The sequence below is a fragment of the Phaseolus vulgaris genome, chromosome 3, assembly GCF_000499845.2.
Source record: "Phaseolus vulgaris cultivar G19833 chromosome 3, P. vulgaris v2.0, whole genome shotgun sequence".
NCBI lineage: Eukaryota > Viridiplantae > Streptophyta > Magnoliopsida > Fabales > Fabaceae > Phaseolus > Phaseolus vulgaris.
The window spans coordinates 13,485,802-13,508,957 of NC_023757.2; the positions used below are offsets into that span (position 1 = coordinate 13,485,802).

A 23,156-nucleotide genomic window follows, 5' to 3' on the forward strand; every position below is an offset into this window, starting at 1 on the left:
GTTCTGTTAATCTGGTTATAAATCAACGAAAAAGTGAGGATCATGCCATACAATTTTTAAGAGGGCTTAATGATCAGTATAACAAAATTTGTTCACATGTTTTGCTCATGGATCTCATCCCACCTATATCCAAAAAAATTTATTTAGTTGTACAACAAGAACGTCAATTATGTATTGTTGTGCCTACTTCCAATTTACATAGCTTGAACAGTAGTCGTATTATGTTTTCGTAAACATGGTTTTCCTGTTGCTGATATTAAGATCACAAAAATGTCTTCTAGAAAGCTTTGTACCTTTTGCAATCGCACTGGCCATACTGTGGATACCTGCTATAAAAAGCATGGTTTTACTCCTGGTTACAAGTTTAATAATAGAACACCACTGGCACACAATCTTGTTGCTACTAATTTTGTTTGTTTTGAGTCTTTGCCTAAAGAACAGGATATAAAAGATACCCACCACCGAACAGTGTCAGTTCTTGACTGACATCTTGCGCCAACAAAACACTGGGGATCACACTCCTCAAGCACATATCAATCAGATTGGGACTTTTTCTGCATATGTGATCATCAACATTGAACAATCTTCAACGGGTAAGTCTCTTCCTCTTTTATCTGCCATTAAAGATTTTTGGATTATTGATTCGGGTGCAATTGATCATGTCTGCCATAACTTAGATGTTTTTACTACTTGCACCAAAATTAAACCTGTTTTAATAAGTCTGCCTAATGGTCAAACTATTTATGCCACCTATTCTGGTCTTGTAAATTTTTTTGCCAAACTCTACCTTACTAATGTATTGTATGTACCTTAGTTTCAAATGAACTTGATCTTTGTTTCTAAACTTTCTCTTCATCTCAGATGCACCATAACTTTCACCCCTACTCAATGTGTTATACAGGAAAATCTATCTCGCAAGAGGATTGGTACAGTTAGTGTCACTGGTGGCCTATATCTACTTAAACCTTTACCTGTTTTTTCAAATATTACACCATACACCTTTATTCCTTCTATTCTTTGTAATATCAAGGATAAAACTATGTGGCACTATAGATTAGGGCATCCTTCCATGAAAGATTACATATCCTACGAAAAAATTTTCCTTTTCTTACTGTTGATGAACTGATATATGTGATACATGTAATCGTGCAAAACAGAGGAAATTACCTTTCCCTCTTAGTACTTCTGCTACATCTGCTGTTTTTGATCTTTTACATATGGATATTTGGGGACCATGTTCCATTACTTCTATGCAAGGTTTTCGCTATTATCTAACTATTTGTTGATGACTCCTCTCGTTATACTTGGATTATCATGTTGCACAATAAATCTAAAGTTCATAACCACATAATCAATTTCTTGGTTTTTGTTAAAAATCATTTTAAAACTACCGTGAAAACCATTCAAACTGATAATGGTGCATAATTTGCTATGTCTCAATTTTTTGCTTCAAAGGGAATTATACATCAAACTACTTGTATTGAAACACCTCAACAAAATAGCATAGTTGAAAGAAAACATCAGCATATTTTAAATGTTACTCGCGCTTTACTTTTTCAAGCAAACCTTCCCCTATATTTTGGGAATATGCTGTTAACCACGCTGTTTTTTTAATAAATTCTATTCTAACTCCTTTACTAAAAAATTCTACTCCTTATGAAAAGCTTTTTGGCAAATCTTATGATATATCTCTTTTAAAAAAAATTTGGTTGTCTTTGTTATGCAAGCACAATCACTGCACATCGAAAAAAACTGGATGATAGATCTGTTAAGGGTATTTTTCTTGGTTTCTCGCATAACACAAAAGGTTATATCTACTTGAATTTAAAGTATCATAGCATTAACATATCCAGGAATGTAATCTTTCATGAAAACTATTTTCCATATAAATTGGATTGCGGTTTAACTAGGGGTCACCACACTTTATCTCTACCTATTCCAAATGCCTATAACCCTGCTTTCTAATTTTTGTTCTGATACATTATCAACCGGGGACCCTCTTCATCATCCTGAATCCAGCACTACAACCCCAATAGAGCCACCTGAAGCTGGAACAGAGCCATCGGAAGCTGCAACAGAGGCACCACATATTGCGACACTGACACCGGATGTTGCTAAATCACCCACCATTCCACCCTTCCATGTCACCCACCTACATATCTTGAAGACTTTCATACTGCCCACACTATTGTAAGTACATGTTATCCAATAAATAATTACTTGTTATATCATTCACTTTCTTCTTCTTTTCACACCATTATTTCTTCTATTAATTCTAATCATGAATCTCGCTCTTACAATGAGGCTTCCAAAAGTGCTTGTTAGAAATCTGCCATGCAAGCTTAACTTCAAGCTCTTACCACTAACAACACATGGATTCTTACTCCTCTTCCCCCGGGAAAGAAAACCATTGGTTGTAAGTGGGTATACAAAATTAAACACAATTCTGATGGCACCATTGATCGCCATAAAGCTCGTCTTGTTGCAAAGGGGTTTACCCAATTAGAAGGTCTCGATTATTTAGATACTTTTGTTCCTGTTGCAAAACTAACCAGCCTTTGTTTACTTCTTGCTATTGCCAACACAAAAAATTGGCCTTTGAAACAACTTGATGTTAATAACACCTTCCTTCATGGAGACCTTCATGAAGAAGTTTACATGGCTCCTCCTCCCGGCCTTTCTCTTCCTTCTCCCTGACACGTCTGCAAACTTTAAGGCTCTTTATATGGTCTTAAGCAAGCTGGTCACCAATGGTATACCAAACTTTCCTCCTTTCTTGTATCTCACAAATATTCCTTTTCTGCTGCTGACCATTCTCTTTTTCTTAAATACGCTAACAAAAAAATTACTGCAATCCTTGTTTATGTTGATGACCTTGTCTTAACTAGCGATGACACGAAGGAAATTGACGCCATCACTGCTGCCCTTCACCAAAACTTCAAAATCAAAAACTTAGGTAATCTTACCTATTTTAAGGGACTTGAAGTTGCACGTAACAACACTAACCTACACCTCAGTCAACGCAAATACACCCCTGATCTTCTTCAAGAAATTGGTATGTTGGACTGTGCACCCATGGCTAGTCCAATTACCCACACTTTCCGCCTCTCTCCAGACCAAGGAACTCCCCTAGATATTGTCGCTACCTCCAAATACCAACGTCTCCTAGGCCGCCTCATTTATCTCACTAACAGTCGTCCCGACATTACTTTTGCGGTTCACAATCTCAGTCAGTTCATCTCTACCCCCCACCACCTCTCATCAACAAGCAGCCTCTCGTATCCTTCATTACCTCAAAGGTACTCTTGGTGATGGTCTCTTCTTTCCACACCAAAACACTCTTACACTTTGTGGATTTAACGACTCTGACTAGGCCACCTGCCCTACCACCAGAAAATCGGTCACTGGTTATTCCATTTTCATAGGCAACTCCCTTATTTCATGGAAATCGAAGAAGCAACAAACCATATCCCGCAGTTCCTCTGAAGCAGAGTATCAAGCAATGGCTACTACTACATGTGAGTTGCAATTAATTTCTTATCTTTTCCACGATCTTCACATCCCAGCCACCCAACCTGTAAATTTATACTATGACAACCAATCTGCTATTCAGATTGCCTCAAACCAATTTTTTCATGAACGTACGAAGCATATTGAAATTGACTGTCACTTGGTTCGTGAAAAGCTCAGTACAGGTTTTCTGAAACTTCTACCTATCACTTCTGCCATGCAAGTTGCTGACATTTTTACCAAGCCACTCATTTCTTCACAGTTTTGCATTTTGAAGTCCAAGTTGGGAATGAAAAATATCTGCTTCCCAGCTTGAGGGGGGTGTTAAAATATTTTATTAATGCCTTTTTTTGTTTTAAGTAGATTGGCCCTGCCTTATTGCATAAGCCCATTAGGTTTTCCTTTTCTGTTTTTTTTTTTTTGCCACTTGTTTAGGCAACATTTTCTTATATATACACCTTCTGTAATTACTAAAGACACGTGTGAAATAATATTATTTTGACTTTTTCTTTACCTCAATATTACTTTCTTCTCACGCTTCATCACTATTAGCTTGTGCTTGATTAGGATTCATCTGTTTCCATTCCCTTCCGTTTCATTGCAATTTCAGGGTGAATCCACATAAAAAAAAATGAAGCATCATCTTCACCACTAAGTGTAAAACAAGAACTATTTGTAAGCAGTGTTTAATAGATATTTCCTTTTGAGAATTTTTATAGCTTATTGAAAAAACAAATAAATGAAGTTGAAAAACATGTTTAGTTGAAGATTAAAAAACATCTGTTTAACTTAAAAAAAAATCAAACTTTGAAAATAAAGAATCTGTTTATTTTTTTTATTCTTTTACTATTATTTTTTATTACGAGTGACTATAAAAATCCTTTATAATGATTATTATAACATCTTTAATAATAAGAATTTTTACAAAATTTTCTTAAATCATTGTTTCTGATTTCTACACAATTTTTTTTATCCTTATAGTATCACCTTGTTACTTAGGAAACATACCCAATTCTATTCCAATAGTAAAGAATTTAAACAGATGAAAAAATAATCGTACTTTTATATTTTTTTAATTTTACTTAATTACATTTTAAATAGATATTACTTATACAAATTTTAACTTTTTCGAGAATTCATGTTTTTATTTTAAAATAAAAAATCTCATAAAAAATCATTACTAGATCATGATTAGATTTTAGTGTCGTCAATTTATCATTCGTTTAAAACTGGCTAATACTTTGTTTGACTTATTATTTAGGAGCCTTTATGTGAGGATTATGTATATTTTTTAATAAGTGATTTGAGATGATTTATAAGAAATTTTTTGAGTAAGAGAATTGTGTGTAAATGAGAAGAAAGTAGGATATTTATAAAGATTGTTTTGTAATTGCCATTTTAGCATATTTTTTTCTATGTCTAAACTTTGGTTTTTTAATTAATTTTGATATTGAGTTTTCCTTTGATTTTTTTTATAATTATTGTTTTCAAATTAAAAATAATATTTTTAAATCGTTAATATATTTTAATATTTTTATTTATTTATTTTCTGAAATAGTTTTTTTAAAAATACACTTAATTTGAACTTTACACTACATAAAAACATATCAACCTTGGTTAATTCAATAAGTCAATTGTATATACCAATAAATTTTCTATTCAAATATGTTATCATTCCATTAGACTAAATCACTTCCCTTTTCATTTATTTATTTTCAAAATCACTCCAACTCAATCTCTTACACATCCCAATCAAACAAAATATAAATGTATATGCAGAATATGAATTTGATTTAAATAATTTTCCAGAGGAAGAACTAAGTTTATATGACAAATTTCAATCAACGAGACATATTATATTTCCTCCTAACTCTTAATAATTTGTCTTTTTTCACACCTTTTAATATGATGTATTAAAAAGAAATATTTCAAGGTCAACAATAACTCTTTGAAAGATAAAAGAAAAAAGATAAATACAAATATAGTAATGTTATTACAATGTTGCTTATCATTTCTCATCATCATTGTTATGACATTGAGAGAAACAAAATAGTGAGTTATAAATGATATAAAATATAAAACAAATAAATTTGTTGGTTGTGAATTAATATAGATTATAAACATGCAACAATTTAATTTAATTAACATGGAGAGAGATTGGAAGAGAAATAATAAATATGGAGAAAATATTGAAGGGTAATAAAATTAAATTGAAAATTAAATATTTTGTTAGTTTGAATGAAATAGAGAAGGAGCAAAAGATTATATAAACAATAGAGATAAAACAGCAATAGGTTAAGATTTGTCTTGGTTAGTCACAAGTCATATTGAATTCCTATAAACAAAGACAAGATTCATTTAATTTTTATTTTTTTTCTGTTACTTGACTTCACCCACTTGGCGCCACCGTAGCTCTTGCTAAGTGCTAACCTAACAAACACGTCCACTTTTTTCTTTCAATCACATTCTTTCAGATTTCAACCCCTCTTCTACCGGATCTGACCCGAACCCGATAATGGTATCCGCTTCCGATTTCGACGCGCTCCAACCGCCAGATCGGTGCTCGCCGACTTCGCGGACTCCGAGGCTCGGTCCCAGCCGCCTCTCCAGCTCCCGCAGATCCCAATCCCGCTCTTCTTCGTGGTTTCGAAGGAAACGAGCCAAAATGCTTCTGGCGCTTATTGCGTTGCTCGCTTCCTTTTTCTTCGTTAATTGGTTCATGCTTTTCCGCTTACAATATCAACACGATGCACCCGATCTTATTCCCAAGCCTAAACTCCGTTCATCCTCGCCTGCACTTTCCCTTCAGGTATGTGCCCTGCTTTATTACTATATACACTAATTGAAACGCTTTTATTTCTCTTCCTCTGTACGAGTTTGTTTCGATATTTTCAGGGGAAAGTGAACAACAAGACTGGAAATAAGAAAAAAACACAAAAGGGGAATTATGTAAGGATGTTGGCATTGGCTGCACATGCTTTGGCTGAGGTATGCAAATAGATATCTATATATGGCTAATTATAGAAGTCGTGGTGGATGATATATGAGTGATGTTTAACGTAAAACCCATAAACATGCGCGTTAATGTGTGTAAATATGGTTAATTTTGGATAGATGAATTTGGTTGTGTATAATTATTAAGTTGTATTCGTGGCACTAATGGATAATTATGAACTCGGCCAGCAAATGGATTTTGGGAGCATGAAGCATAATTCTTCTTCCTACTGGAATATCAGTTTTTTTAAGGTTTCAAGCTTCAAACGAGAACTACTGTTAGTTATTCTTCGTGTTTTGAAAAAGGTTACATGCACTTGGCAGCGGCTGCTAGCTTAGATATTTTGTCTTTTTGACTTGTTATATGCTGAGCATGGTAACAAACATAATCTGTTGAAGTGAAATTTTCTGTTTTGGGTATGACCTTTAGGTTTTGGACATAATTCTTCACAGGTATGAAGGGGAGAAAAGATGAAAATGCGAGCATATCTCTGCTGGGTGCAGAGATTTTCTCTCTCCAAAATAGTTTTAAAACTTTCCTTGTGTCATGCTATAAATCACTTGGTAATCAGTCATATTCATAACGAACTTCTCTGTCTTTGTTCTCCAATTTTTTTGCTCCACATGTTGAAATCTAGTGCAGAGTATTGGTAATCAATCTTATTCATAATTCTCCAATTTTACTAAGATTGAATTGTTTATCTAGGTAAGGTATTGATATTTTTTGGCCGCTATTTTTGGTACTTGGTATGAAAACAAGCAATATTTGTCACATGCCTCTTTTTGGTAATCGATGCACCACTGCTTTCAAATCTTTGTCACATGCCTCTTTGATATTAGGTTGTCTTAGTTTCTCCTTTTTTCTCTTCTCTACTCTACTGCAACTACTGAATTTCAACAAAATGTATCCATCAGCTCTTTTTTGCCACCATTCTTTCTCCCTTTAACATTACTAGCTGTTGAATTTTCAACGTCATCTTCACTCATTAGAATCACCAGCCGCATTATCTATAGGATTTACAGAGGTGGGCTTCCTTCTCTTTAAATAGTTTCCAGAGCTCTTCTTTGACATTTTTGGGATTCTTGGGGGCAAGATACAACATTGTCCTTCTTTGCCTTTAGATGTTCTTTGGCTCTAGTAATTCCCCCTTACATAATTTTCCCACAATAATTATAGACAGTATCCAAGTTTGATTCATTCAACGGTAGACAATACTGCCAACATGGTCATTCCTGTTGGATGTTCAAATGACATTCTGGAAAATAGATATAGCCCGTGTTTCATATTTATACATTAGAGAATAGATATTGAGTAGAAAAGAAGAAAAAACATAGGGGAGGGTGGGTGGCGCTGTTGTTGCTGAAACAAAGAGGAATCAGAAAAACCATGGCGGTGGGCACAACGACTGGACAAGCCACGGTGGGTAGTGCCACTACAAAAGGAACCAGGAACTGTGGTGGGACGAACCAGGCGGTGGCTACACAACTCGCAGGTGGTGGCATCAAGGCGCAGTTGACAATGGTGGTAGTTGAACCAAAGGAGGCTGCACTGTGATGAAGTGAGGAGCATGTAGTATGTAGGGTTTTTCATTTTTTGTTTGGGTTTGGGTTTGGGTCAGGTTGTGGGTTGTATGGCCAAACCCATTTTTTAAAGATAAGAATCCAATTGGGCTTAGGTTGAGTAAAACCCAGAAAAGAAAACATTATGTGTCAAGTCAGGGCGTACTAAACTGAGGAGGCTTCTTCCTCATTAAGAAAGAAGATGCGTGTCATCATCTTTAATATTTGATAACACTAGCCCCATTGGATAACATTCAAGATAGTTATGCTGGGATTGAGGAAGAGCCCAATGATTAGAAATTTAGGACATTTGTTTGTATTTTGTCATTATTTTAAGTCTTGAACTTGGTAGTGTTTTGCTTTGATTTTATTGTTATTTGAATTTCGAGATTTGCTATTGTTATTAATTATATGGTCGTTTTTAATTTTTTAGCATTACAGTTGTATGTCTGCATTTATTTATTTATTTTTATTTATATATTGTGTATTTTTCGCCCACAATGCTTCCACCATAATCTCTTATGATTTTGAATATACTTTTGTAAAGGACTTTTGTGTTGCCGTTATTTTCTGTTGTCCAATATTGTGACCACTGCAAGTGCTTAATGATGTTATGAGGCTTTTGCAATGTCTAATAGTGGTTACATTTGCTTTACTCGTAACCAAGAGTTAGTGAATGTGTATACAATTATCAATCTCTACTTGTGGTAAATATGTCTCAATAATGGTTAATAATGCCACAAGATCATTAAAATGTCTAATGGTGGTTATTTTACCAATGTGTATATACAATAATCACTTTGTATTTGAAAACTAATGGTTAAATATGCCTCACAGGTGATTAATAGTTTTTGAGGTTCTTGAAATATCTAATGGTAGTTATGGTTATTTGTGTCTTAAATGTGGCTAACTTTCTGGATGGACACTGGGTGTAAGTTCTGGACTATTATAATTCTTCTGGTTATATGCCATAAGGTTATAGAGTGATTTCAAATTATTATATAGCTGAGCAAGTTTTCCTTAACTCTGACTTATTGTGCCCAATGTGACAGAATAAACGCGAACCAAAAGATTTGTGGCAGGAACCCTTCGTTCCTGCTTCTGCTTGGAGACCTTGTGCTGATCAGCGGAATTGGGAACCTAATGGTATGTGTGGTTGAAATTTAGCAATTGTTTTATAGAATTTTATTAGAATGCACTAACAATGTATACTAGCACAGTAAGTTTGTTGACTTTCACAATATTACTATAATAGTCATATTTGGTATGATTTCTAATCTGTTGACACATGAATATTGAATCCACTGTTTTATACTATGTAAGTGTTAGTGTAACTACAAAAGGAAAAAAAATGTTCAAGGTGTTACTCACGGCTCTCTTATTTTGTACTCCAATAGAGGGAAAAAATGGATACATTTTGGTTACTGCAAATGGTGGGATCAATCAACAACGAGTAGCTGTAAGTATTCTTTGTTAGACTGTCATGTTTTCATGTTGCTGCTTCTCAATTGATTGGGTTTTCAATTTCATTGATTTTAATGTAGGAAAGCTTTAGTTTTATTTTAAGTGCTTTGCATGTCATTTATGTTGGTTTTGATTTGCAACAGGTTTGTAATGCCGTTGTTGTGGCACGGTTACTCAATTCAACTTTGGTTATTCCCAAATTTATGTACAGTAGTGTATGGAGAGATGTGAGGTAATGATGTCTTATCTCTCATTCTTCTCCTTCCACCTCCTCCTACCCACATAATCTTTCTCAGTCATTTTGCTAATGTCCCATCTATTTGATATTATGAGTAATTTTGAGCAACAGGTTGAATACGTAATTTGATAGTTTGCTGTCTTGATTGTTATTTTACTTCTCATGTATTTGTGGGGCCAAAATAGCATAAATTATTACGATTTATAGGTTTAGCTTTTGTCTTGGATCATTTGAATGCCACTTTTGCCGTCCATGGGCCTTCTTTCTTGATGTTGAGAATCTGTCAACATAACTTATAATTGCTTATTGTATAATTTCATAGTCAATTCAGCGATATCTATCAGGAGGAGCATTTTATTAACTACTTGACTCCTGATATTCGGATAGTGAGGGAACTTCCTAAGGAGCTACAATCTTTGGACTTGGAGGCAATCGGTAGTGTTGTGAGTTACACCCTAGGCCCCTCATAGCCCCTCAAGTAAACTTATTAAACTGAGTATTTTCGCTGTCTTTCATTTTAATTGTTGGAATGCTCTTCCAGGTGACAGATGTTGACATGGAGAAGGAGGCTAAGCCAAGTTTTTACCTGAAACGCATCTTACCAATTATACTTAAAAATCAAGTTGTTCACTTTGTGGGATTTGGGAATCGCTTGGCATTTGATCCAATCGCATTTGAGCTGCAGGTGAATGATCTTTGAAGCATAAAATATACAATATAATATTCATGAACTCAAGTCCTTCAATGCTCTGTTTTTCTCTCCTTTTTTATCTGAAGCTCTCTTCCTAATTGGGGAACTTCATATAGAGACTTCGTTGCAGATGTAACTTTCATGCCCTGCAATTTGTTCCCATAATACAAGAAACTGGTGCTTTGCTTCTTAAAAGATTGCGTGAACATTCAGGTCTCGTTGGACCGTTGGACCATTATCTTGTTGGTCCATTTGCAGAATCAATTAAGGAGAAAGGTGAAAATAATGACAAGAAAGCATCCAAATACCTAGCTTTGCACCTCAGATTTGAAATTGACATGGTAGCTCATTCTTTATGTGAATTTGGGGGAGGTGAAGAAGAGAGGAAAGAATTGGAAGCATATCGTGAAATCCATTTTCCTGCTTTGTCACTGCTGAAGAGAACTACAAAGTATGCATCATAACCTCTTTCCATGTGAAACTTTTCCCTCCTTATGCTACTGTTGGAAAAACTTGGTCTATATATTTATCTCTTAGACATATCAATTTTAATTTATGAAGAAAAGAGCCTTACTCATTAAAAACAATTGAAATCTTCTATGCAGATTACCTTCTCCTTCTGAGCTCAGGTCAGAAGGCCTATGTCCTTTGACACCTGAAGAATCCATCCTTATGCTAGGTGCTCTTGGTTTCAATCGCAAAACACACATATTTATAGCTGGTTCTAATTTGTATGGAGGTCGCTCACGATTGGTTGCTTTGACCAGCTTGTACCCTAAATTAGTCACCAAAGAGAACTTGCTTTCTTCAACTGAGCTTGAACCATTTGCTAATTATTCCTCTCAGGTTTGTTACCAACATGCTATTATCATTCTTGTTTCATTTACATCAATGATGTCACAAATATAATTAAGTTCCTTGCAATGTATTTTGTTTTTCTCTTTGCGTTACATTGCTCTTCATATTTATTTTTCAATTTTGGGCATTATTTAAGCGTGGAAACCTGAACTGTCTCTCTCCCAAGTCCCGATCTCTCTATGTTCTGTACATCGCACCTCGTACTTTTTATTCAAATTTTGGCATTGTCTGAGCGTGGATACTTGCTATATCTCTCTCAATACGTATGATTCATATTTTAACATCATTTGAGCGTTGAAACCTGCTTCATCTCTCATTTTGAGAACATAATTACTGAAAAGAAGAGAGTTTGTTTTGGTTCTACTGGTTATTCTCTTGATGATTGACAATAAGCTGTCTCTGTTGTAGTTAGCAGCACTAGACTTCATAGGCTGCAGTGCTTCGGATGCATTTGCCATGACTGATTCTGGAAGTCAGCTATCATCTTTGGTCTCTGGGTTTCGAATATATTATGGTGGTGGAAGAATGCCAACAATACGTCCAAATAAACGAAGGCTAGCGAGTATATTTATGAAGAACTCCACTATAGAGTGGCGTGTTTTTGAACAGAGAGTGAGGAAAGCAGTTAGGCAAACTAAACATGTACAGACAAGGCCAAAGGCAAGAAGTGTTTACAGGTATCCTAGGTGTAAAGATTGTATGTGCAGGACAGATTGATTTTATTTTATTTTATTTTGACTGTAAGTACCCATTGTCATTGTAATTTGTTATATTTTTTGTTCATTATTCCCATTAAAATAATAGGTTTGTGTAGCAAAATAAGGCTTAGAACACTAACAAAGTTAATTTCAATCATGGTGAGGACTTAACCGCTGTGTTTAGTACAAGTTCCCCAAAAATCTCAAGATAAGAGAAGTAAAAAAGATAAGATGTGAAAAGTGTGTATTTGAGCATTGTAGAAAAGGCCTACTTATAGCCAAAAGGGGAACTGCAAAACCTTGCTGCGAAACTGCATCTCCTAGTCCGAGTTGTTGCGGAGAGAAAAGAGGAGTCTTGTGGAGGAGATCTACCCCCAAGTGAGACTTTGACTTGTGGAGGAGACCTACTAGAACAACAATCTCGCACCCACATAGAGCTCAAGCAAGATCAGGATCTAGACATGAGATGGCTGAGATTTTTTGCAACATTCTAAGATTTTTTGACAACTATCTTTTGCTATACTCTCAGTTATACAACAATCCCCCATATATTGCAAGGGATAAAAGAAAAGGAAGGAAGGAAGGAAGATAGATCTAGATCGGAATTGTGGGAGTCCTGCCTTCTTTTTTCTACCAACTTCAAGCCCCCTTTAGTATTCTTTTTCTATTATACATAAAGACTCTTTTGGATATTTTAAAAAAGAAATATATGTTACTAATCTTTTGTGTATTTTGGTGTTTCTATTCTACTCAGAAATGAAATAGTCCAAATGTTCCTGGAAATTCTTGCTCCCATTGGACCATTTGTATCTATATGCATTAGGATCCCAATTCATAGATCTCTCGTGTCATATAAGAGGTAATGCATCTGGTATAACAAGTTATATGAATTAGTTCTATACTGATGAACTTAGCACAATGTAATTGGTATAACAAGTTATATGAACCAAAGATACATAGTATGTGTTAGCAGTTTATCAATTACAACACACCTCTACAATTCTTATTGTTGTCGCTATGTTGTGCTTAGTGGGTCGTGTTCGATTTCATGAGTGCTTTACATATTTTAAGGAAATTAAAATCATTAAAAAATGTCTCAAGATCTTTACAACACTCGTCAAAATTAGACATGTACATGACCTAATAAACACAACACAACAATAACAATAAAATAATTATGAATTATGACGGTGTATTGTAATTAATAAACTGCTAACACATACTTAAAAACATTTTGTATTAAGTTTATCAATCTAGGAGTGGTTGATATAGTTTTTTATTTAGGTATGATCATTATTACATCTTATATGAAATCCATGATTTATTTTTTTTCTTTTTATTTTATCTAATGTGAGAAATTGTAGTAAAAGGTCTGGTTTATACTAATTGTCGGTGTTCTGAGTTAAATTTTGGATTTGGAAGGATTGCAACAATTAGATTCAGTTACAAATTGTTAAATTGATTATAACCTAAACAAATACTATTGTTTTTTCATTATGTTTTTATTTTTCATTTTTTCGAATTTTAATTATGTTTTCATAAAAAAAAATTGTAATTATAAGTTTTTGGGCTTAAATATTTAAGTGGACTCAAAATATCATCTCTTAAGATGTTTAAAAAAACTAAAAAAAGGATAAAATAACTATTTAAAAAAGAAAATTTTTAAAAATTGATTTGTGTTATTATTAGAATTTTACCCGAAGTATATAAATCCTCCCCGACCGACCTGGCACCCGCAAATCCGACAATACAATTTTGGGACCATTTGGTTTTGCATTCTTATACTTTTCTTCTACACCTTCCATAAATATTAAAATTTTCAAATTATCCATTGTTTTAAAGTTATTTTAAAATAATCTAATATGAAAATCTTTTGATATTAACTTTTGGATTATATAACGTGGAATATATTAAAAAAATAATTTCCAAATTGTATAATTAAGATATGAATTGGAAATTGACTTTGAAATTGTATAATTTATAACATATTAGTAAGGGAGAATCATGTATTCTTCAATGAGTTCATGACACAATATATAGATAAAAGTTGACTGTGCCGACAGGGAAATAGCGATAAGAAGGGGTGGGTAACAAAAGTGAGGGGACAATTTAATCTTTTAACAACCACATAGTTTAATCTTTTAAAAATCTCATGTGATGCAAAAAGAAATTACCTACATTTGGATGGCTGTGAATTATTTATCAAATTCTTCATGCACCTTACCAATTTGAACATCCATCTTATCATTTTTCAAAATTTTCAAATTCTCTATTCTAGATTTGAAAATCTAGAATTCAAAAAATATAATTCGAAAATCAAAATCTCATTCTGAAAAAGTAAATCCAAAATGCAAAATATACATTTTAGAAAAAAAAATCTAGAACATAAAATCTGGAAATCCAAAAAAGAATTTCTGAAATTAAAAAATGTGATTTGAAAATCCAAATCCAAAAATATATTACAGAGAAAAAGATTACAGAAAAAGAGTTACGAAAGTATTTTTTTTATTCACACTATCCTTTTATTTAAAGGCATTTTCATCATTTACATGGTACAGATGTTACATGGAAGAATTTGTTAAATCATTTTTAGAAACCGATAGGTTGATGAAGCCCAAACCCAATTATAGACCATCTCTACAACAAAAGGAGACAAAGAACAATTAAACTAAAATATTTGTAACATTTTTGGAAATAATGTTCCCATTTAGGTAGATTGGAAATAATTGCTTTTGTAAAAGAAATCATTGCCAACCGAACTTAATAACATTAAACCTGACATGGAACAATTGATCTTCATTACACTGAAAGAGCCAACACAGACAATGTTATTCGTACAATGTGGTTTAAATTTCCTGTCAGAACAATTTCACCAAAGGTAAAATTCTGCATTGGTTGGACGACACTGAATTGTATTTCCAAATCTTGCACTCCTTGTGGAGTTAAGGTAAACCAAGTTGGATAGAGGCAGACGTTAGTTCCATTTGGAGGCATAACTGAGGCCAAGTAGGTCTCTGTGGTGTTCCCCACATTCATCAAAGTTCTTTGAACAGAAACTGACCCTCTTAGTGCAGATACTGTAACTGAAGGAAGGTTTAGACTGAATGGATTTGCAAATGGGTGATTGCATTGCTCTCCAGTAGCTGCAGCGACTGCACCTGTGTCTATGTCTGGCAAAGAGCACAGGAAGCTGATGAAGTCTGCATATTCTGTTTTAGGACAAATGAATAATTCAGGTTACTTTGAGTAAAAGAACTAAGCTGATAAAGCATTGAATTCTCTGGCTCTGCCACTATACAAGTAAATACGTACCTGATGACAGTACCAAACCAGGATCAACGGCACGATTGGGGTTCACAAAGCCTGACCCATATTCAAAAGGAGTGGCGGGAAACAAGCTATTGACCTCTAAGCCTTCTGCCATTATAGGCTCTCCAAGATTGTCATACTTTGAGCTTGTTGTAGAGATAGCAGATGCTATCATGGATGGAGTCCATAAGGGATTGTGTTGCTTGATCAGTGCTGCTATTCCAGCCACATGAGGTGTGGACATGCTGGTACCAGATAATAATGCAAAACTGTCCCCTGTATGAGTTTGTAGCAAAAGAGTGTTCAGTGAAATTGGAGTTGTCAACTAATTTGGTTTTTTGCAGTACTGATTGGACCCAAGGGCCAAAAAACTCTTTTAAATACATGATCCAGTAATAGTGAAATTTATTGCAAGCTAAGAATCAGGAGTTAAGACTTATTAAAAGAAAAGGCACACAATTTAGTAATTTCCAATATAAAACTATGATAAAGTGTTTGTTCAAAAGATGAGAGTGTGTTGCATTTCTCTTTCATCAAGATACTAAGAGTACACTAAGAGTTGAGGGAGAGAGAGGATTATGTTGTGTGTGTAACAGGAGAGAATAACCTCTTTACATTTTAGATACAATTTAGCATGTTTTGAAAAAAGAAGAGAAAAGTACCTTTGAGTAGAGGTTCTGAGGCACTCATGGGGCTCCAGGCTGCCCAGATTTGGTGCCCTGGAGCAAGAATATCAGGTTTAAGAACATCTGCAAGATTTTTTTTGATGTCAATGATATCTGGACCCCTTGAAGAAAATCTACTCACTATCGGCGATCTCCCTGTGAAAGAGGCCAGTCTTCCTTCTCCCACAGCTGCCAAAGCACCAAATTCTGTGGCAGTTCCTTTCTCGTTCCTCTTTGTTTGTTCTTCACAGTATTGTAATATAACCTACAATTTCAAGCAGCCTTTTACTTATCTGATTGCAAAGATTCAGTTACATAAAAGATAGTAGTACTAGTAAGTCCTCCCTTATGTACCTTGGCATCATCTACACGAGGGATCAAAATACCAGAAAAAGCAAAAGGCATTGGCTCTGCAATATAATCACCATAGCTTGGGTTCGCAATTAAAACAAAGCCCTCCATTCCTAGAGCCTTCACGGTGTTAATAATACCACCAAGAGTTGAGGTGCCATTATAGAAGCCTGCTGAGAAGGTGCAGATAATGATACTTCCCAACACTATTTTAGGGTCCAAATCTTCTGGATGTTGGCACTCCTCTATGTACTCCTGAGTCTTTGGACTTGTTCCTTTTATTTTGACTGCATCCTTAGCTAAAACAAGCTTATGCCAAACTGATCCATTTCCAAAACTTGGTCCTGTAGGTGAGAATTTCATACGTTAAGATCATTTGGAGCACTAGACATGGACAAAATATAGGATTGTATTGAGAGACAAAAGTACCAGATAGTCCCACGCCATTAAGTATTGAGCCATTTCCAAGTAGAAGAGAAGAAGGGTACTTTCTGTTTGTGGTGGTAGCGGCAACACCGACACTCCAGGGACTGAATGACACTACACTTGAAGATGCGGGACCTTGGTTCCCTGCGGCTTGCACCACCAGAACTCCTGCTTTTCGTGCAAACAACAAAGAAATGTCAAATATGTTTAAGAAAGTTAAGGTGTCTTGTGGTGGTTCCTTTGGTCCCACAGATAGGGATAAGATATCCACTCCATCCAGGACAGCCTGCGCAAATCATGCAAACTATTTCAGTTCTTATGGCCACTCACATTATTATCGCCACCCGATTAGGGACAAAACATTAAGAGACCAACACTAGCCATTTTTAAACATTCTTCCTTCTTGATTAATTTTAGATTCTTAAAGGATGTAATCCATTGAGAACTGAACTGAAGCTTACGTGATCGATCGCAGCAATAACATCTGCTAGAGTTCCCACGGAGGGATACACAGCCTTATAAACAGCAATCCTGCAAAAAACCAACATCATTCGAAGCTACACAAATGTCATCATACATCATTGAGGTGTATGTTCTACATTTTTGTTTTTTGTTAAATGGCATTTAAACAAGCAGCCACAAAGCAAAATTAGACAGCTGACCTTGCACGTGGTGCCATTCCACTAGCTTTCCCATAGCAAAAACCGTTCACCACAACAGGGACACCAGCATTTCCAGCAGCAATAGATGCCACATGACTGAAACCAATGGAATTAGCCAGAGCAAGGTACATCTTAATAACTGTTAGTTACAAGAGAGGGAAATGAATTGATATATATATATATATACCTGCCATGTCCATCTGCGTCAAACGGTGAAAGAATATCCTTGGAAGCATCGAGGGTAGTAGCAGCTTGAGCCCCAGCAGAGAAGTACCTGGCGGCTAGTATCTTTCCATTACAAGAACTAGGAGGGAAGAGAGGACCCGTCATGCAGGCAGCCTCAAAACGAGAGAGGTTTGAGGTGAAAGGTAGCATGGGATCGTAAGCAAAGCTGGGATGAAAAGGGTTGATGCCACTATCCACAAAACCAATCACAACTCCATCACCTGCATTTTTCTCTCCTCCTTCCTGCGCCCATATTCCCTTTGGTAAACTTAGAAAGTCAGGTGTGTATGTTGTCATCATTTTCACTCCTCTGTCTTTCTCTACCAACTTAATTCCCGCCCCACTTCTTAGTCTTTCAGCCTGCAAGTTTTTGTCACCACCCCCATGCACACGTAAATAACAACAATGATTGACTTTAATGTTAGGTTTCAAAATTTTCATTTTACTTTCTAAAATAGTTTCCTTCTTTCGTTAGTTTAAATTCATCAACTTGATGAAGCATAATAATGGGAGGACAAAAATATCGTATCATGCAGTATTTATTATGTGAAGCAAAACTTTAGGGTAAAAAAATGATTATGAGATAAAGGTGAAAGTAAGAATTAAGAAAAGGAGAAAAATATGTGTAGTGTTAAATAAAATAGAAGAGGACCTGGGAAGGAGTTGTGTGGACAGAAAAACCATTGATAATGTGTTTGTAACTGTGGAGTTTGTTGTAGCTTCCTGTATCCAAGGTACTTTGCAGAAATAGATCGTGAGATGATACTAAGTGCTCATGTGTCTTTGAAGCTTCGCTGATCACCCAAAGATGAAACAATGGTCAGCTTTGTTGATCAGCATAATTTGTCTGTAATTAAGGATTCATTTATGAACCTCAATATTTCATTCTAGTGCTTAATTTAATTTCCCTTTCGGTGAATGACAATTAAGGAATCAATATTGCCACGTTTTAAGTATAAACATGACACAATGGTCAAACAAATAAACCCTAAACCCTAAGGAAAAGTTTCTTTTCATACTAAATAACATAATACATTTGACAATCAATTATAATAATATAATAATATTTTTTAATTAAAAATAAAATAAATATAATTAAAATAATAATTGATTAGAGGGTTAAAGTATCACCATCAAAAAAACAAAAGCCTTACAATAAGTTTTTGAAATTTTAAAGACAATACTTTTTAAATGATTAATAAAAAATATACAATAACATTATAAAGATTGTTTACATTGTCACCCAATCACTAATTATTATTGTATGATAAATTTGCGATACTATATATTTATATATATCAAAAGTCATATTCGTGTTTTTTTATCCGATAATAGTTTGAAAATTTTTAGTGCATGCTAATTAAACTCTTTCGTAGGAAAAAAATTTCGTGCTAAATTTATTTGTAATGTAATATTCTTTAGTGGAAAACATTTTGTTAGCAACGTTCTTTCTAAACATACCCATTTATAAGAAAAACTTAAAGTAAAAAATGATATAAGAGTATTTAAAGCTACATACTAGCACAAGTGTATTTCATTAAGTAAAATTGTAAAATATAAATAAAATATTTAAAGTTATAAAAATATGTAGAATGAATTTAAACAAGCTAAAAATATAAGTTATTTAGATTTAGGAGAATAATAATTCATTTTAAATAATAGCAAATGAGTTTTTTTTTAAAAAGATATAAAATTATTTTGAGATATTAATACTCAAAAATATTAAATAAATAAAACATAACAATTTCTCGCTGTAAAAAATATGCATAAAACAGTCTTAACCAACTAATTATTGACATATATATATAAAGTATTAAGCAATTAATATATAAGTACTAAGCAATTAATATATAAGTACTAAGCAATTAATATATATAATTGACATAATTAACATTTATAAATAAATAAAAAAATTTATGATTTAATAATAATATTAAGTATTAAACAATTCATAATTCACGTAAAATTTTATGATTAATTAATTATTTGATTTTTTGCTATATATATATACACACCAATAAGTGTTAAACAATTCATAATTGACATAACATTTATAAATAACTAACAAATTGGTGTTTAATACATACATAAATGAATTTGAACAAATAATAAAGTTGTGTATACAGAAGAAAATGAGTATAATAAAATATCATTAAAAAATAGAAATTCAAATATAACATCATATAAATATAATAAAGAGATTGTTAGTGTGGGAAGTGAGAGGTGGAAGTGTGTCTGTGTATTATTAACCTGTTGGGGTTTGAGAGGTGGAGGTGTGCTTTTGGTACTGCAGATTTTTCTGCAGAATTTAGCTTAAGCTTGTTAACTCTTGTTTTTTTAGAAGAAGCTAGCTATTGATAAAAGTGTTAGAAAAGTCCTCAAATATTCCATTTTATTTTAATTTAATTATTTTTTGCTAATAAAATAAAAATAAAAAAAAATAAAAACCTGTTGATGTGCATCGTTGATGAATGTTGGTCCATTGAAGGTTCTTGACGAAAAGCATGTGCATCTCCTTCCATTAAGACCAAGTATATTGAACGCTCTTCATGAATCAAGCAAGTTATAGCAGCCAACACCATGGAAATCAGAATGGCTGCTACAACTGGTAAAGCTATAGAAGCAGCAATTACTTTGCCCATTGTTGCAACAGCTAGATCGATCTCAGTGCAACCACACTTGTTTAAATCTTCCTTTTAATCATGAATGGTAATGATTCTTATACGCGCAGCAACTTGGCTGTGAACGTGAACGTAAATTTCATTTTGGCACTTAGCATGTCTTAGTCCAGCCGTTACTATCTTTTATTCAAAGTTAGTTCACAGTGTATTGATTACTATACCTTTTACGTAGTTTGCATGTGCCTCTCACGCTAACCACGCAAAAAACCAAACACAGACCAAACTTTACTCCTAAAAAAAGGACATCCTCGTCAATTAGTCGGTTCAATTCACAACAATTTTTTCACCTAGTGTTTTTCATAACTTCTCTTTTTCTTTTTTTTTACTATATTTTTTTCGAGAGTTACAAGAGTTTCATTATTTTTAATTTACTTTTGTATTGATTATTAGCAGTAACCTCTGCCAAAAGTAATGTTCATGAGCTGGGATGGATCACTGTTGAGGGTAAACTTCTCTCTTCCATGTGATATAGTGATTTGGATTAAAAGTAGTTTTGTGAAAAATTTCCGTTTCAAACCAAAGAATTTTATCTACATTTCTTTTATGCCAAATTAGCTGTAATTTTTAAATGTACTTTATATATAAGGTGACAACCTAGACTATAATGATTGAGACAAACTATGAAACTTAATATTATCTTATATATATATATATATATTAAAGTCATATAATTTTTCACAATTATTTTTTTAAGATATAAGAACTTATAACACAATATATTTGCATGATCAATTGAAACAAACTATTCTTAACGTGTAAATTTACATATTTCACTGTTACAAAATTTTTAAATAAAAACTAATTTTATAGATTAAAAATAATTAGATACTATATAGATTAAATTAAATACTATTTTAGGAACTAAAAAATTATTAGTTTTTATTATTTATAAATATATTTTAAATTGGTATCTAATTAGTTATCAAGGTTTTAACTATTAATTATTTATATTGTAAATTTGGTAGCAAAAACTTTAGTAGTTAATTATCAATTATTTATATTGTAAATTTGGTAGCAAAAACTTTAGTAGTTAATTAGATACTAATTAGAAACTATTAACTAATTTAGAAATCAATAATTTTTTTAGTCCTCTGAAATGGTCTCTAATTTAGTTAATATAGTCACTAATTATTTTTTATCTGTAAAATTGATTATTTTTATTTAATAATTTTTTTTGCCGTATTTTTTTTATAATATTTTATGAATTTCATACCAAAAGCAACGTTGTTGACTTTAAAATTTAAAGATTTTGTTTTCTTTCTGATAAAACGAATCTAATTAATTTTAAAACAACCCCTTAAACATTATTCTGTAAACAGAAAATTAATGAGATTTAATTATGTTGAAAGAGAATAACATGAAGATTAAAAATATTATTACTCTTTATTTGGTTATTTGAAAAAAAGTTAAACTTATGCATTTTTATTTTAAATATTTTAAAATAGAAATATTAAAGTTCTACTGTATGTTTTATTTAATAGTTTTACAATTTAAGTTAAAGTTGTGAGCAGGAGTGAAGCAAAATTGAAGTGTGGTCCAACCAAGGCTTAAACAACGGTGCATGTAATTTAAGGTCTCTCTGCTCCGGTTTACATATTTAAAATTACTTATAGTTTATATATATATATATATATATATATATATATATATATATATATATATATATATATACACACACACACACTTTTAAAAAATAATCTAAGCTGTGATAGAAATTTATATTTTATCTATTAGTAGTTTATTTAAAAATAAAAATGAATTTAGAGACAGATAAAAATACAGTAAATTCATAATGTTAACCACAAAAAACAGTAGTTGGAAAGGATTGAGAGATTTTCTTTTACACTTGAGACCTTTTGTTACAAATTGCAGACTGGTGTGTGAAATTTATTTTCAGAAAAATTGGAGAGAAAGTGGGTCTAATTCTGAGACGTGATATAAGACTTTTCTCAATATAAATTAGAAAGTTATATATATCAAATTTTTTTCACGTTATTATTTATAAGAGAACGTTGGTAAGAGTTTCTTCGCTGAACAAAAGTATTTTTAGCATTTTTCTTTAACCTCTTATATATTTCTATATAATATTCATCATTGTTTATAATTAAAATTTTATATTTTTAAAACAACTTATCAATAATTGAGAAGAACCTTGTATCATAATATAATCTAATTTATATATACATGTTTATTATAAAGTTTACTTATATAAAATACTCTTGTAAACTTTAAAACATTAGTTGTTTATTCTAAATTGTAATTTTAGTAAATTTATCTTTTTATTTTTTACATTTTTCGTCATTTTATTATATTTATTTCTTCCTTAAATATAAAATTTGAACTTTATATGAATCATTGTTTTACTCTTTATCTTATAATCTTATTTCTCATCGGAAGCTTTGACATTTTTCGTAATCTTTATTTTTATAAAAGACCTAAGATTTGACATATGTAGTTTGATTGTGGCTTTATTTATTCATTCCTTATAATATTGAGATGAAAAAACAAATCTCAAATATGAATTTTAATCTTAGTATTTCTTTATAACTTCATTTTCACATTTTCTTCTTCTTTCCTTTCTTCTTTTTATTCTAGAAATGTGCCTTTTATCATAGGTTTGATTCATGATTTGCTTTAGTTTAGCCCTTTTCCCTTTCTTTTTACTCTATCTGTAAAATAAGCATTTATTTTTATTTAGTTTTTTTTTCTAAATTTTTGTAGTATTTATTACTTTAAATATGTACAAATCTCTAGCATTATTTTTGTATTTTAAAATTAGCCTCTGAAATTGGTTTGGTTGTGTTAAAATTTAAGAAAAGAATAA

At 32.6% G+C, this 23,156-nt stretch overlaps 2 protein-coding genes across 2 annotated transcripts; one reads left to right on the forward strand and one right to left on the reverse strand.

The window, feature by feature from the left end:
* Positions 1-5,803: 5,803 nt before the first annotated feature.
* On the forward strand, positions 5,804-12,116 carry LOC137806734 (O-fucosyltransferase 15). The gene is made up of 10 exons (XM_068606991.1): positions 5,804-6,319; positions 6,406-6,498; positions 9,117-9,210; positions 9,462-9,523; positions 9,672-9,760; positions 10,089-10,209; positions 10,308-10,451; positions 10,574-10,908; positions 11,063-11,303; positions 11,724-12,116. Exons 1-10 carry the CDS (start codon positions 6,026-6,028, stop codon positions 12,030-12,032), a joined length of 1,782 nt encoding a protein of 593 aa, XP_068463092.1. The 5' UTR covers positions 5,804-6,025; the 3' UTR covers positions 12,033-12,116.
* A 2,623-nt stretch (positions 12,117-14,739) lies between these two features.
* LOC137806733 (subtilisin-like protease SBT2.4) lies at positions 14,740-20,336 on the reverse strand. The gene is made up of 10 exons (XM_068606990.1): positions 20,100-20,336; positions 18,304-18,445; positions 17,614-18,011; positions 17,427-17,522; positions 17,226-17,295; positions 16,768-17,050; positions 16,342-16,682; positions 15,985-16,252; positions 15,326-15,598; positions 14,740-15,222 (listed from the first exon to the last, which is right to left on the reverse strand). The coding sequence occupies exons 1-10, from the start codon at positions 20,291-20,293 to the stop codon at positions 14,813-14,815; spliced, it is 2,475 nt and encodes an 824-aa protein (XP_068463091.1). The 5' UTR covers positions 20,294-20,336; the 3' UTR covers positions 14,740-14,812.
* Between the last annotated feature and the right edge of the window lie 2,820 nt (positions 20,337-23,156).

Excerpts from the sequence above, each read along its gene's own strand:
- LOC137806734 (XM_068606991.1), top strand. The coding sequence starts at position 6,026 with ATGGTATCCGCTTCCGATTTCGACGCGCTCCAACCGCCAGATCGGTGC. Across the intron at positions 6,499-9,116 it reads CTGCACATGCTTTGGCTGAG|AATAAACGCGAACCAAAAGA; the intron begins GTATGCAAATAG and ends CCAATGTGACAG. Across the intron at positions 10,909-11,062 it reads CTGCTGAAGAGAACTACAAA|ATTACCTTCTCCTTCTGAGC; the intron begins GTATGCATCATA and ends TCTTCTATGCAG.
- LOC137806733 (XM_068606990.1), bottom strand. The coding sequence starts at position 20,293 with ATGGGCAAAGTAATTGCTGCTTCTATAGCTTTACCAGTTGTAGCAGCC. Across the intron at positions 16,253-16,341 it reads CTCGTGTAGATGATGCCAAG|GTTATATTACAATACTGTGA; the intron begins GTACATAAGGGA and ends TTGAAATTGTAG. Across the intron at positions 15,223-15,325 it reads TGGTTTGGTACTGTCATCAG|AATATGCAGACTTCATCAGC; the intron begins GTACGTATTTAC and ends GTCCTAAAACAG.